A 15,704-nucleotide genomic window follows, 5' to 3' on the forward strand; every position below is an offset into this window, starting at 1 on the left:
TTGAGCCTTGCAGATGGTGGAGAGGCTTTGCGGGGTCAGGAGGTGGGCCACTTCTTGCAGAGTACCCATCCACTGCCCTGCTTTTGTAGCCACAGTGTTGATATGGTTGGTCCAGTTATGGTCTAGTTAGTAGTGACCCACAAGGTGCTCATGAGGGGGAACTTGACAGTGGTTGTGCCATTGAAGGTCGGGGGAAATGACTGAGCATTCTCTTGTTGGAGATAGTCATTACCTTGCATATATGTGGGATGTCATCCCAAATCCGATTCTGATGTAGGCTTCATTATTAGAGGAGTTCTGACTGAACTGAACACAGTGGAATCATCGGCGAACAGACGGTTCCTGACGCTATGATAGCGGGAAGGTCATTGATGATGCAGCTGAAGATGGCTGAGCTGAAGACCTTTCCCTGAATGTCCTGTAGCTGCGATGACTGGCCTCTGACAATGACAACCATCTTCCTTTTTGTAAGATGTAACTCCCAACTATTGGATGGTTTTCCCTTTGACCTCATCGACCTCAGTTTTGCTAGCCGATCGAATGCTGCCATGATCAGGACCGCCTCTCCTCTGCAGTTCAGCTCTTGTATACATCAAGGCTTTGATTGAAATGTGGATCCTGAACTGAGATATTGAGCTGAATATTGGTGATTAGGTGTTGTTTAATAGCATCATTGTTGATTTCTTCCATCGCTTTACAACGATTGGAATGAGGCTGATAGGATAATTGACCAAGTAAGACTTACCAGGGATTGGGCGATAGTACTAAATCGGCAGTGTTACATCAGTCGTCTGTGAAGTCAATGGAACTGAATGTCAGGCGGGGAGTTTAACCAGCAGTCAATTTGATACCACCTGTTTTGCGCTACCACCCAAGGCGAATTTCTACTCCATTCTGTTTTTCTGTGTACAGGATAGACTGGGGCAATCTTTTACATTGCTGGCTATATGCCAGTGTCATGGCTGTACTGGAACAGCTTGGTTATGAGAGCATTGAGCTTTGATGTAGATGTCTTCAGCACTACAGCCAAGATATTGTCAGGCCCATAAGCTCTTGCTGTGTGCAGTGTATTCAGCTGTTTCTTAATGTCACATGAAGCGAACTAAATTAGCTTGACACTTCTATCTGTGATGGTGGGGACCGCAGGAGGAGGCCGGATAGGATTATCTGCTCTGAACTTTTGGCTAGAGACACTTGCAAACACTTCAGTTGTCTCCTGCATTCACTTGCTTGGTTCCGCCATGGTTGAAGATGGGGGTGTTCATGGAGCAGCCTCCTCCTCTCAGTTGCCTGGTTATTCACCACCATTCTTGGCTAGCAGTGGTAAGGCTACAGAACTTTGCTCTGACCTGTTGAATGTTGCTCCACTTAGCTCTGTCTATAACTTGCTGCTTTTGATGTTAAGCATACTGACTCCCTTAATTTATTCTTACAAAAAAATACTGCAAAGTACCATTATTTATAAAGTTTAATTGCTTTTGTTCCTCTAATCACCAGAAAAAAGGAAAGTAAAAAAGTACATTAGTCATCAATAAAATGTAGAACACTGGTTCAGAGGCTCTTGAATTAATTTTGAATCCTTTGGTAGTTGCTTACCATAAATCTTAATTTGATACATAATATCAATCTGAATTTCTTTTTCTTTTTTTGAATCAGTCTTCACCATGCATGATGCGAAAACAGGACAAGCCTCTCCCAGCACCACCACCTCCCCTCAGAGAACCTCCTCTTCCGCCTGAGAGACCACCTCCCATCCCACCAGAAAGCAGGGTTGCACGTTCGCTACATCATTCTGACATTGCTTCTTCAAGGGACCAGCATATAACACATGAAGCCTGGTGTCCCAGGGATGTGCATGGTTCCACCACATCAGCAGAGTGCAGATCAGGTTGTGATCGATCTCCTAAATCTGGCCACACGGCACCTACTAATTTGAACGGCAGACAGAGCTGGCATGTGACAGAACCAAGTTTTCCACGCAAACCAGGCAGACGCCAAGATGTATCCCTTGACAGTGCAAAGGTAAGGAATAGAATATAGAATGAAGCTCTTTTAATGAAGTTTCTATTAGAGATTTTTTTTTACAGTTGATAAGATAAAAGGATAGCTGAGACTAGATATAACATCAGTGCTCCACATAGTGAAAACTTCTAAGCAACAAACACCTCCCCCTGCAGAAATTCCAGGTGGAAAGTTCTTGGAATGGATGGAATGGAGTGGCGTGATGAAGTGTGAGGTCATCCACTTTGGACCCAAGAAAGATAGGTCATTTAAATGGTGAGAATCTAGGAACAGTGGAGGAGCAGAGAGATTTAGGGGTTCAAGTACAGAAATCACTAAAAGCTAGTACTGTAAGTACAAAAAAAAATTAAAAAGGCGAATGGAATGTTGGACTTTATCGCAAGGGGGCTAGAATACAAAGGAGTGGAAGACATGTTAGTTATATAAAGTTCTGGTTAGACCCCATTTAGAGTACAGTGTTCAGTTCTGGGCACCACACCTCAGGAAGGATATATTGGCCTTGGAGTGGGTGCAGTGCCGATTCACCAGAAAGATACCAGGGCTAAAAGGGTTAAATTATGAGAGGTTGCATAGACTGGGCTTGTACTCCCTTGAGTGTAGAAGATTAAGGGGTGATCTAATTGAGGTGTTTAAAATGATTAAAAGATTTGATAGAGGCAATAGAGAGAAATTATTTCCTCTGTTGGGGGAAGTCCAGAACAAGGGAGCATAACCTTAAAATTAGAGCTAGGCTGTACAGGGTGATGTCAGGAAGCACTTCTTCACAAAAAGGGTAGTTGAAATCTTGAACTCTCTGTCCCAAAAAGCTGTTGAGGCTAAGTCAATTGAAAATTTCAAACCTGAGAATGATAGATTTTTGTTAGGCAAGGCTATTAAGGGTTACGGAACCAAGGTGCATAGCTGGAGTTGAGATGCTGATCAGCCATGATCTGATTGAATGGTGGAACAGGCTCAAGGGGCTGAATAGCCTACTCCTGTTCCTATGAGTGGCATATAGCATATTTATTACTGTTATGTAGTATATTTTTATAAATCGTTATTCTTTATAAAAAATAAAAAAAAATATATAAATAATTTTAACTTGCAACAGTTCGGAACAAATTTATGAACATATTGTAATTTGAAAATGTAAACATAGTACATGACATGCTAAATGAGTAAACTTAGACATTTTCTAAAAGTGTACATAACTGATATTGATTCACTTACTTTAATTTGAATGCATTAGCAGGGGGATAGAGTACAAATCAGAGGATTTTGTACTGATATAAGGTGCTGACCACAGTCCAACTGGATTACTGTGAATGCTGGTCACTTAATCATAGAAACATTTCTGCTGCCCAATATCCTTCCTATCAGCATGGACCGGGTTTGCGAAAGCCAGAAAATTGGGTAGGGATTTATTGATCCCGCTCAACTTGTCAGCACTCTTATTTTCCAGCCACATTTTAGGCTGACAAAAAATGCTGTTTCTCAATGCGTGAGGGCTTCATCACCATATTCAGTAATATTTAAATTACATTTAGAGTATTCTTTGCATGATTTGCCATCCTTTATGACCGGTTTATGCAGTGCATGCACCCTGCTCAATGGATTAGGTATAAAGGAAAACTCTTGAGGCAGAGGTTTTTTTGTGTAGATTTTTTTTCTGTTTTTTGGGATTATCGAAGATCTGACATTTTAATAAAAAAGTAGCCAAATATTGTCTGCTAAATCACTGGAAAACAGATTATAAATGAAGCAAATACTAATTTTCACTCCAGCTCATAGTGATGGCATCTAACTGCAAGCTCCCCCATCCTATGCCATTTGCGAAGTCAATTTAAAATTAAAGCTCTCCAATGGCAGTATTTATTGGTTGATGTGGTACAAAATAAACAAAGGTGATCTACTGTAAATTTCCAAGATTACCTAAGAATTTAATAAAACTAATGCAGGAAAATTGTTCACTATGCCAGAGGATATAATTACAACTGGATGCAAGTTTTAAAAATTAGGAAATAGGTAGTAAGGGAAGTAGGTGATAACTTTTTAGTGTACACAAAAGACGAAAATAAATTGGATTAAGTTACCACAGAGGTCCATTGAGGTAAGCAGTATAAATGGGTCGAAGAGACAGTTGAAAGTTTTTTGGCGTGAGAGGGGATTGAGATATGGCGAGAAGGAGGGTTGGTGTGGTTAATCTAGCAAAACAAACAGACTTAGCAGGTCTTGATCATGTTTACCATAAGATTCTTTACAGGTGCCTGGAAAACCATTTGTTATGGTCTAATATATATTTATTGCTTAGATTGCGCATAGTGCATTTTCTAATCTCCACACCTTTTTTTGTGAATAGCATTATTAGTTGTGGTTAAATACTAAATTGGAACATATTCATGTTTACCGTATAATTGCAAGAGATAGCATCCCTGTCTTGCATTCTTCTAGTCATTCTTTTTGTGAAGTAATGTAATCTTTTGACTACTGCTATTAACATATTTTAAAGGTATTAAGTTTGAGATTATATGATTCTGGTCCCTCATAAGGAATCTTTCTTTGATTTTTCGGAATGCTTTTGACAGAGACCTTGTTTTTGGTGTTTGTTGTAAACAAATAATGTCTTTGTAGGGTTGGCTAGGACTCACCTACAGATATTTTCAGTGATCTCCAATTTGATAGAATTGCATTGATTTTGTTTCGCACTTTGATCTCTTCACATTCTTAAATCGGACAACCAGAAAATTTTTCTGGCTTTAGCTACAGGCCTCCAATGTGTCGAATTCTGTTAGTATAAATCATGGATAAAGATATTGGAACAATCAAATGTCTTTGCAGGGCCAGCAAGATTTTAACAAGACCACAAAAGATTTTTAAATTTCTGCTGTGTTTTGTTGGTTGTCAGTTTAATGTTAGTAGATGTCTTTGAATTTGCCTCTATTATTCATTCATCCACTGTTTCTTGCGATTCCTTCCAGTTTTTTTAAAATCCACTTTCTCAATACATTTCTTTCTTTGATTCTCCTGTTGCATGATACTGTATAATGATCTTTCACAATACCACCATTTTGTTTTTAAGTTGCCAAAGGTTGAGGTTGAAGTTGCATATATAAATGATAGATTTGATCATAATGCATGTTCGTTGAAAAAACAATTTGTTTCTAACTGCACCATGGAGCCCATGTATAATCATCACATCAGAATATTGTAAAAGAAGTTTTATAAATGTGACCTTGCTTTTTTTGCTTCTTGAACTGAGCAATTTATTTTACACTGCCCACAAAAACACTCTAGTTTCTGGTTCCCTATTTTCTTGTGCAAAAGCAGAAGTCAAACACCCAATAACCAAATTATGGTTCTTAAAATAAATTATTGAATATGTTTCTTTGCGGCATCTTAAAAATCTGCTATTGGGCATTGGGGCCTCTCTTGAGAGTGATGACTGCTACTTGGAAGAGAAATGCAGAGCAGTTAGTATAGTGTTCACTGAATACAAACACCCGACACTGATTCCTCCCGCTCTGAGTTAGCACAGACTGGGGATCAAACCTGGGAGTGTCAGATCTGTGTGCCTCAGTATTGCTCTAGGTGGTGTCTTTATTTACTCAGTCATGGCGGGGGTGGGGGGAGTGTGGAATGGAGGAAGTGAGCTAGAAACATTGGCTTGAACTGCATTTTAATGGAGAAGAAACACTTATGGTTTTAAAAATTGATAAAAGTAATCCACTTACCATAAGCTTCCTACTAAAATTGGTCATTTGGTAGGAATGAATACACTCGCCATCGACATGAGGAATTGGGAGACCAATAAGCTTTCATATAACAGATGTGTATCTAAGTGCAAGTAACTATAGTTTTATCCCAGGATAGATTTTATAATTTGATTCAAAATTTCAAGGGATGGAAATTTGATTCATCGGCATATTGCCGGCGAACTGTGGACGCCAATCAGGCGTCCAGAGGCAGCTCGTCATTTCCAAGAGGACCAAGTTGGGCAGGCTGCCTCTTCGGGTAGGTTCTGCTCCTCCTAGCTCCACATTCAGATAAGTTTTTTTTTTAAATGTAACCTTTTTGGTGGTGGCCTCCACCAGTCCCTTTAAGAATCGCTCGTTGGGCTGCACATAGACATGATTATTCTGAACACAACAAGCACGGCATTGATTGCTTTCAGCACAGTCCAATTTCAGAAAGGAAGCATTAAACATTCGCGCCACACAAGTGCCAGGTAATGACCATCTCCAACAAGAGAGGGTCTAACCTCTGCCCCTTGACATTCAGTAGCATTACCAGCACTGGATCCCCCACCATCAACATACTAGGAGTCACCATTGACCAGAAACTTAACTGGACCAGCCACATAAATACTGTGGCTACAAGAGCAGGTCAGAGGCTGGGTATTCTGTGGCGAGTGTCTTGCCTCCTTACTCCCTAAAGCCTTTCCACCATCAACAAGGTACCAGCCAGGAGTGTGATGGAAAACTGTCCCGTTGCTTGGATTAGTGCAGCTCCAACAACACAAGAAGCTCAACCCCATCCAGGACAAAACAGCCCGCTTGATTGGCACCCCATCCACCACCTTAAACATTCACTCCCTTCATTACCGGTGCACCGTGGCTGCAGTATGTACCATCTACAAGATGCACTGCAGAAACTCGCCAAGGCTTCTTTGACAGCACCTCCCAAACTTGCGACCTCTACCACCTAGAAGGACAAGAACAGTAGGCGCATAGAAATACCACCACCTGCAAGTTCCCCTCCAAGTTGCACACCATCCTGACTTGGAAATATATCGCCGTTCCTGCATAGTCAGAGAATCAAATTCCTGGTACTCCCCAACAGCACTGTGGGAGTAGCCTCACCACATGGACTGCAGCGGTTCAAGAAGGCAGCTCACCACCACCTTCTCAAGGGCAATTAGGGATGGGCAATAACTGCTGGCCTTGCCAGCAACACCCACAATCCCATTAATGAATAAAAAAGTCAATGGGCCCCCTAGTTGCACATGCAAAGGACCTAATGCCTATTTCAGGCATGGCTCCATGGCACCTATACTAGAGCCTTTACCAATATGGCAGGTGTTGCACTTCCGACGTGGAATGTTAGCAATGCACGCCCCATGCAGGTGCCTGTTTTACACCTGTAACACATTTCTAGGCCCAGATCTCCAGTTTTGACTGATTGCTGTGGACAGGGATGTACACCTGATTCCTCTTGTTTTTTTTTCAATTCTCTTATTTTAGGACTTAATTGGATGTAAAAGAAAATGATCTTGGCAAGCAGCCACATTTAGGCTCTTTAACACTTACTTCCTGTCCCTTTCCATGTCTTTTTTTGGTTTTAATTGTTGTATTTCTGATGCCCAAAGCAGGTGCAACTTTTGACAGCCGAAACAGGAAACTAACACATTTAGGGTGATTTCTGCCTATAAATTCTCAATACATTTGATTTTATTTCAACTTGTTAAATGAAGAATACTCTAAATCACAATCTTACATATCACAGGCAAGGCAGTGCTTGAATTAGCATCAGTGCCACTAGAATAGGAAGCAACAATTTAGCTAGGGTTCCTGTCCATAATCACCGTCTGGTGACTGCTCCTGGAAGTAGACACACATAGATGTCAGATTAGGACAGAATTGATCTCCGTTGCAATGCTTCCTAGTTCTACCAGCACACTCTGTTTAGGCTCATGTGAATAATAGCTAATGGAAGCAAGCATCAGCTTGGTTCAGTTGATATCACTCTTGCCTCATAAAGTTGTGACTCCAGGACTTGAGCGCATAATCTAGGCTGACAATTCAGTGCAGTACTGAGGAAGTGCTACATTATTGGAGGTGTCGTCTTTCAGATCAGACATAAAAACCAAATCCCCATCTACCCATGCAGCTGGATACAATAGATCCAAAAGAGCTATTCAAAGAGGAGCAAGGAATTCTCATGATGTCCTGACCAACATTCCTCCCTCAACCAATACCACCAAAATACATATCAATTGATCATTCATCTCTTCCGCTGTTGTGGAACCTTGCTGTGCACAAATTGACTGCTGCATTTGCCTACATAACAGTTACTAAACTTTAAAAATAATCCACTGGTTATAAAGCCCTTTGGGATGTCCTGCGAATTTGATAAGGGATGACCTAAATAGAAGGGGCTGGATTTTGATTCTGGAGGCGTGTAGGAGGCGGGACTACAACTTTCGGGGTTGTAGTCCCACCTCCATCGAATTGTGGCCAACCCACGCGATTTTCACTTGATTGACCTTGTTGAGCCTGCCCAGTGGGCTCAGCAGGCTAATTAAGGGCCACCCGGCAACAGGTGCCGTCACAGATTGACATTTCATCTGTCAAGAGCTTTTGACAGATGAAATATCAGCGTTTGACAGCTCTTTGAAGCTGTCAAACACTGACAATCTGTACACTAAGTTAATTCCTTCCTCTCAGGCTGATTTAGAGATCTCTCCAGAACAGAAAGCTGAATGCTGCAACTTTTGAAAGCTCGCGGCCATTCTGCTTTCTGTGCCGGTGAGATGAGGGACGCCCGAGACCTGAAGGAAAGAAGGCTGTAAAGGTAAGTAAAACTTCTTTAAACACTTTACACACACCAAACACACTTATCTCTTCACTCATGCACCCATCACTCACCTGAACACCGGACATCTCGAACCCTCCAAGTCCTTCAGCCCGACGGCCTGCCTCGCTAACTTGGTGTGGTTTGGAACCGTCGGGAATCCCACACTTCAGGAATAAAAATAGAGATTAGGCTAAAAACTACCTGGTAACAGGCAGTTAATTGTCACTAATCCCCTTCCCACCTCGGGGAGGCGGCTCCCAGCACAGGCCGGGTATCCGCCTCCTTTGAAACTGGCATGGGGGCGGGATGGGTTCATGTGCCCCCCCCCCCCCCCCCCGATTTTGAGATTTTAACCCCCCACACGCCTCCAATCCCGCCTCCACGGCCCAATGAAAATCCTGCCCAAGGTCTTTCTTAGTAACTAACCACCCAATGAAACAACTTCAAGGAATCGCTGCCAAGCAATGTCAAACTCAAGCCATGTGAAATTGTCTGCTCAAGAACTTTCACACTGCTCCAAGTTGGGATCCAACTCTGGATTTATGTCACAACTTCAGAATTGCTGCAAAGTGGAAACAGCTTGACAACAATGTATTAAAACAGCCCTAGTTGTGTGGTAATTGGTTTGTGTTATCTGTGGATTTTACTGATCCTTGACCCCCCACGTTTCCTACTTGCATGAATTCTGTGCTTAAAACCTGTGGTGAAACCCACTTGTGTGCAACTCTGGCATATGCAAATTCTTGTTATTAGATTTGCTGCTGGAAACTGGGAAATTTCCCCACCTACTGTGCAATTCAACACCAGTTAGTCAACTCAGTTCTACGTATGCAATATTTTTGTTTTTGCCATGTGTGTAGACCGCGTAAATGATGAGCTTCAGGTGATGGAAAAATGTATCGTTACTATCCCTCAAATCCCACAATGCTTCATGATGTCCTCATTTTGAATTTTCTCCTCTGCTCCTGTAAGTATGGTGGGACTTCTGCTCACTCAACATGGGTTCCTCTACCCTGGTCCATTTTCCAAGCTCAGGATTGAAATATTTCAGCAGACACTGAGACCATTTATGACGCTGTTGGGATTGCCTTCCTAAGACAGTCGGTGAAAGGGGGAGCTGGAAGGGAAGGCGGGGGCACAGGATGGAAATCATTGTGGCGCTTTACTGCAGTGGGAGTGGCCTGTGGTCCCAACATAATATTTTGTTTCTAAATTAAATTCCCGTCCATGCTATCCAAGTTTGCTAATTATACCTGGAGTATTTTAGTAATCTGAGAGTAACAGATCTTGCAATTGGATTCTGCTGATGACCACATTCTCCTTTTAGTGTCCAGAACCAGTCTGTTCAAAGCAAAGTTTGGACGTAGGTTGCAGGTTGCAATGAGTTCAAGATTACATAGGAAATGGGAGGATTGATGAAAACAAAAGTGATGAAAAGGTCAATGAGGATTATTTACACTATGAAAATGGAGTGATGAGGGAAAAGTGAGAAGTAATATAATGAAGATTGTTTTGTTTCATTTAAAAGATAGCTGGGAACAGCGCACAGTGAGAGGAAGGAAAATGGGTAAGGAATTTTAAAAGTAGCACCACTAGCTCTCGAGCAATAGGGGCTTGTTATGGTTTTCCTGCATGTAACTGCTAGTGTTGCAACAAAGATATAACTCGCCAGAGGAGTAAAAAAAAACATTGTTTATTCACTACTGTTACACATCCTGTTCCACACAATTGTCATTACAGTTGCCTTCTAGAATACTCCAAAAGAACCCTCCCACTCCCCAAATCAGGACCAGTGTTAATAGGCTAAACTCTGCATGTTAGTCTACTTAGCTAGAGGTTTACCTGTTTTAGTAGCAGTGGGGATGTGGTGAATTGTGATGAAAGCTGCTCTGAGAGAATAACTTTTTCCTGGATCTGATGTCCAATCAGAAAGTTATATTTGGGAGAGAAAAAAATTCATCACTCGGGATGTGTCTTTAAAGCACCAGAATGTTCTGATTGACTAGAAGAGTGGCTTGCCACCACGCAGCCACATCACTATTAATAAGCCTTGACCTTTGTGCGAAGTATTAGCCTTAAGTAGAAAATACTTGAGGTGCACTCTAGGAGTTGAACTCCATGCACGGTGACATTGGTACATTTTGGGAGTTGTCCATTTGAACATTGGTGCATCTGGGAGTCTGCTACTTAGTTGAGCAGATTTATTCAGGGAAGGCCCAATTACACAGTGGAAACTGTGGAATGCAGTGGAACTCCCCTGGCCAATGAAAGAGAGAGGCAGGCACCTAGAGACCTTTCTGGTTTTAAATTATTTATGTATTTATTGTGGCTCAGATATCAAGATGTCAGTTGCAAAAACAAGTATAAGCAATGGGATTGGTTTGTTTTATGGTTGTTGCTATCCGATTGGTACCTTTATTGGTTCAGGTTGTGCAGGTTCCTCACACCCGATTCGTTACATTTTCTTGCTACAGACACATTTAACGTGTGATGTGTAATGCCTGGCCTGCTGAGTATTTCCAGCATTTTCTGTTGTTATTTCAGATATTCTGTCTCCGTGATGGGTTAAAAATGGTGACCTAATCACTGTGTTTAAAGCTGGAAAATGTTATGACTTCAGTCAAGCTGTGATGTATAGGCTGGACCTTGCAATTGTAGAATGATGATCCTTTCCTCTGGAACCATTGACTTCCTGTTTGTAAAATTAATCCTGTTTTCCCCATGCCTTGGTTTTATTAGAGTAATGTGTATTCAGCACTCTTGTGTAGAAGTCTTGTTATGTGAAGTTTTGATTTTATATATACTTGGACAGTATTAGTATCTTTGTACTGCAGTCAACTTTCTTAACCAGAGTTAAGTACAACAGGAAAGAAAAAACTCAAACTGTAAGAATCATAAGTAGCTCTGCTATGTTACTAGGATGACATTAGACAATTGTGTATAAATAAGAACAATAATCTTGGTCAGCCTTTGTATTTGGAGTTTTCATTCAAGGTCACTCGTTAAGACACACAGCCAATAAATATAAATAGGTTAGTCTTATAAGGGCACTGTTTACTGCTGCATGATTGTATAATTATGAAACAAATATGAATTGCTGGGTAAGGCAAAATGACTGTTTTAAAGGTATGTTAATGGCAGATGATGAAGGTTTTCAGAAATAAACTCTATTTTTATAGGCAATCCCCAATGGACTTCTGCGAACTGATGAATATGATGTTCCTCCACCACGACAATCTCCGCCACCGCCAACACTTGCAGCATTTCCCAACAGCACAAAGTGAGTTACTGTTCATTTTGGTGAAAAATAACAATGTCACACCATCAGATACACTAACACTGAGTTGTGTTGGCTTTTCCACAGCTTAGTAATCATAAATCGTGGTAATTATTACAGAGAAAAAAATGAAGACACTTAGAACATGGGGCTGAATTTTAATGAATGCAGGTTGGGGGCGGGGGAGGCTCTGAAGCGTTTGGGAAACTTGGGAGAACGGGTTTCCTGCAGGCCCTGCCAACTTTAACGGCAGGGCCTGATTTGCATGGGAAGCCTCTGTTTCCCACCCACAGCCAGCCAGATGGAGAGGCCGGCTGGCTGCGGGCGAGTAGGCCTGCGGCATTAGGCCGCACAGAGGAGGGCGGGAGGGAGAGAGGGATCGGGTGGGGGCCGGGGACGGACTCCTGAAGAATCGGCGTGGAACAGTTGATCACGGCTTGACGCCGGAGGAATCTGGGTGGGAGGGATGATCGCGGCCGGACTCCTGAGGAATCGGGGGGTGGGAGGGACGATCGCGACCGGACTCCTGAGGAATCGGGGTGTGGGAGGGACGATCGCGGCCAGACTCCTGAGGAATCGGGGGGGTGGGAGGGACGATCGCAGCCAGACTCCTGAGGATCGGGGGGTGGGAGGGACGATCGCGGCCGGACTCCTGAGGATTGGGGGTGGGAGGGACGATCGCGGCTGGACTCCTGAGGAATCGGGGGGGTGGGAGGGACGATGGCAGCCAGATCCTCGGTGGGTGGGTGAGAAGGAAGCACCGGGCTCCTGAGCATCCGGAGGGTGTGGGAGGGAAGCATTGGGACCGCATCCTCCGTGGGAGGAGAGAGGAACGGGGCCGGCCTGACGATCATCAGTGGGGGGGGGGGGATTCCGGGAAGGCGATTGGAGGCCTTGTGGGGGGATGGATTAGGCAGGGACCCTGGATCCAGGAGGTAGGTGTAAAGGCACTTTCCTCCCGGATGCACCAGTCCATGCCTTGCTGTAGCTGCCGTGTTTTACAATGTGTGTAAAACCCAACCAGCTACAGTTAAACACAAAATGGAGGTTAAAGAAGAGGCTTCCAGCCTCATTATTCTATTTAAATAGACAGCCCACCTCCTGGGAGCGGGTTGGTTGCCCGCCCCCGTTTAAAGCAGAAGTGGGCAGGTTGGAGATGTGTTCAGGTCGGGATTCACATTTTTAACACTTTAACTACCCCCACGCTCCCAACCTATTTTTTTTAGGATAAAATTCCCCCCATGGTCTTTTACTTGGGTTATTAATGTTCATTTAATCCCAATAATTGTGTGATGTGGTACAGATTTTTACTAACCTAAAAAGGTGGCCAGTTCAATCACTTACCTATGCTGAGTTAATCAGCAATGAGGGCACTATAGTTTGTATCCGTGGTCAGGGAGGACAAAGATCAGGCAGGATTCCTGATTATTACTCAGTGACCTCTGCTGGAAAGCCATTTCAATGCAGGCAGAATTGGACTTGGTGTTGCCACTACTTTTGAGCAGCCTACCAGTCTTCACTTTGCAGGCTTATACATAAAAGAATGGTTACTTTGGTGAGGTGCTGCAAAGTAAATATTGTATGTGGAAGCATGATTTAGCATGAATTTCTCCCTTAAATGGGGGAGGGGAGGAAAAAAGTTCCTTCATTTAATAATTAAATTGTAGATTTATCTTTTTACATGAAAGTGGGTGGGGAAATGAATAGATTTGAAATTGGACTACATTCACCAATCTATTTTGAAAACACCATTTCACAAGAACAGATATAAATAAACTTATGTTCAACATTTGGCTATACAGATGTAACTTTTTATAGGCCTGTATTTTCCCTGGAAAAAAACTTGCCTTCCTAGTCTACATAGGCAGAATTGAGGGAAATCTGTAAATTCTGATGAATCTATTGATGCTATATCCTGTTGGTGAAAAATAACTAGGCATCCCTACAGAATAAATAATATTGTCAGACCAGCCCAATCATTTGTCTTATACACTGTTGGGTAATGCAAAGACTGTTGGGTAATGGGAAGTCACCTTTGAAAATAAAGGTGGTGCACTACATTTCCGTAACCATTGTGATGGGAAAGCATATATTGAGGCAGAACGATTGAGTTAGATTTGCCTGAAAAAAATGGCATCATTATCCAATGTGTGCACTTGAGTTTATAAACTTACCGTACCATCACAGAGGCATGATTGATTACTCCAGCCATCAGTTTGCTCGTGATTGAGAGAAGGCTGATAGGGTGTTAATTGCTGGGTAAGATTTATCCTGTTTTTTGTAAATAGGACATACCTGGGCAATTTTCCAAATTGTCTGGCAGTTGCCATCATGTCATAGCTGCACTGGAACAACTCATTAGGAATTGAATCCATTATCAAAGGATTTGTTTTTCAGTAAACAAGAGCAATTGCTCCCTCTGTAGAAAGGAAGGTGAAGTGCAGAAGAGATCAGATGATTTAGTAGCTGTTTTCATAATTGAACAGTTGCAGCAAATGTCCACCTTAAGTCTACAGAAATGGTTTTTGATCTGACTCTCTGGAAACAGCACATATAATATAGTGCATTAGATCTCTTTAATAATCAAGGCAATTTTTCTTTAAATGTTTTCCCCTCCACAAATCCTGTTGGGCAGATCCACATCGAAGGGGGCAGGCAGATGGATAACTTGCTCCAGGGCCCTGTTAATGCTGATATAAGCTTAATGGGTAGTGAAAACAGCTTTGGATGGCTTGCCCTCGGGGGAGCTTTCTCACTCCCTGAAGGACATAGTTGAGGTCAGGAATTCACTGTGTGGAGAAACGCTGTTAGGTTCTACCGATCCCTGACACTGTAGACTAATAAGCAGCTCCATCACACTGCTTGTAGGTATTTTGGTGCCTGTGTTCAGTCATTGAGTTCATTTTTAACAAAAGGCTGAGCTATTATATTGAAGTTGCTGTTTTTTCGAGTGTTTCACAGCAGGATGTGAATTTTACCTGCTGGGGTTGTGGAGCCACCACCTGCCCTACCTTTACTATGTTTTGGTTGAGGGCAAATGTGGCATCAAAATAAAAATACTTCACTACAGGATACTTTTTAGGACAATCTAGTAGATGATATCCTTTTTTTAAAAATTATTACATTTTGAATGCTTTCATTTTAGTTGGACATATGTTACTGCCCAGTTCCATTGGTTGACTCCCTGATCCTGACTTTGTGAAAGCTAGCCAAGGTGCATCATTGATCTTGTTTCATCTGCATACATGTTAATTTGGCTGCTTCATAATATTCCCCCTCTTCTTCCTCTTGTGGGAAATCAGCAGCCAGTGTCTATTTAAAAAGTGTTTAAAAACAACTGTTGGGGAAAATTCTTAAAACGCTGACTGTTAAAACTGCTTATAATTTTTGTATTTATAGGAAAACATTTTGTACCTCTATATTCTATTTGGGTTTTTTTTTAACATTAGCTCCTTGTTTAAGTACAGAGCAGTAAACCTGTAGAAACCAGCCATCAGCTCATGCAGTGTGCCTGCCTACCTCACCCATCCATTCATCCATCTATTTGCTTTTTTGTATTAACCAGTTGTCAGGTTTGTTTTTCTTTGCTGCATTTGTTCACTGTAGCCTGTATTGTTTCCCAAAGTAGGTGTCCTCAAAAGTTTCAGTAAAAATGGCATTTTCTATTTCAACTAAAAACTGTTGGAAGTTATAGGATATTAGGCTATGGAATGGTTGGATGTAGGTCTGTGCCTGCTTTACCACCCAAAAATTTCCCAGTGCCACGCATGCTTTTACGTGAGTTGTTGGGAGGGGCCACTGTACTTCCCAACAGAGTTACAGAGACAATTAGACAAGTCCTGCAGGCATTCCT

General features: G+C 42.2%; 1 protein-coding gene across 2 annotated transcripts in view; it reads left to right on the forward strand.

Moving 5' to 3' along the window:
• Window positions 1–15,704, forward strand: part of cblb (Cbl proto-oncogene B, E3 ubiquitin protein ligase) — a 184,406-nt gene that overhangs the window by 149,805 nt on the left and 18,897 nt on the right. For both annotated transcript variants that reach the window (XM_086006910.1, XM_086006911.1), the window contains exons 10-11: window positions 1,657–2,022; window positions 11,754–11,854. In XM_086006910.1, coding sequence (XP_085863036.1) covers window positions 1,657–2,022; window positions 11,754–11,854 — 467 coding nt within the window. The remainder of the gene's footprint in view (window positions 1–1,656; window positions 2,023–11,753; window positions 11,855–15,704) is intronic.

Source organism: Somniosus microcephalus, chromosome 14, assembly GCF_052327205.1.
Source record: "Somniosus microcephalus isolate GS21.2 chromosome 14, FLI_Smic_1.0, whole genome shotgun sequence".
NCBI lineage: Eukaryota > Metazoa > Chordata > Chondrichthyes > Squaliformes > Somniosidae > Somniosus > Somniosus microcephalus.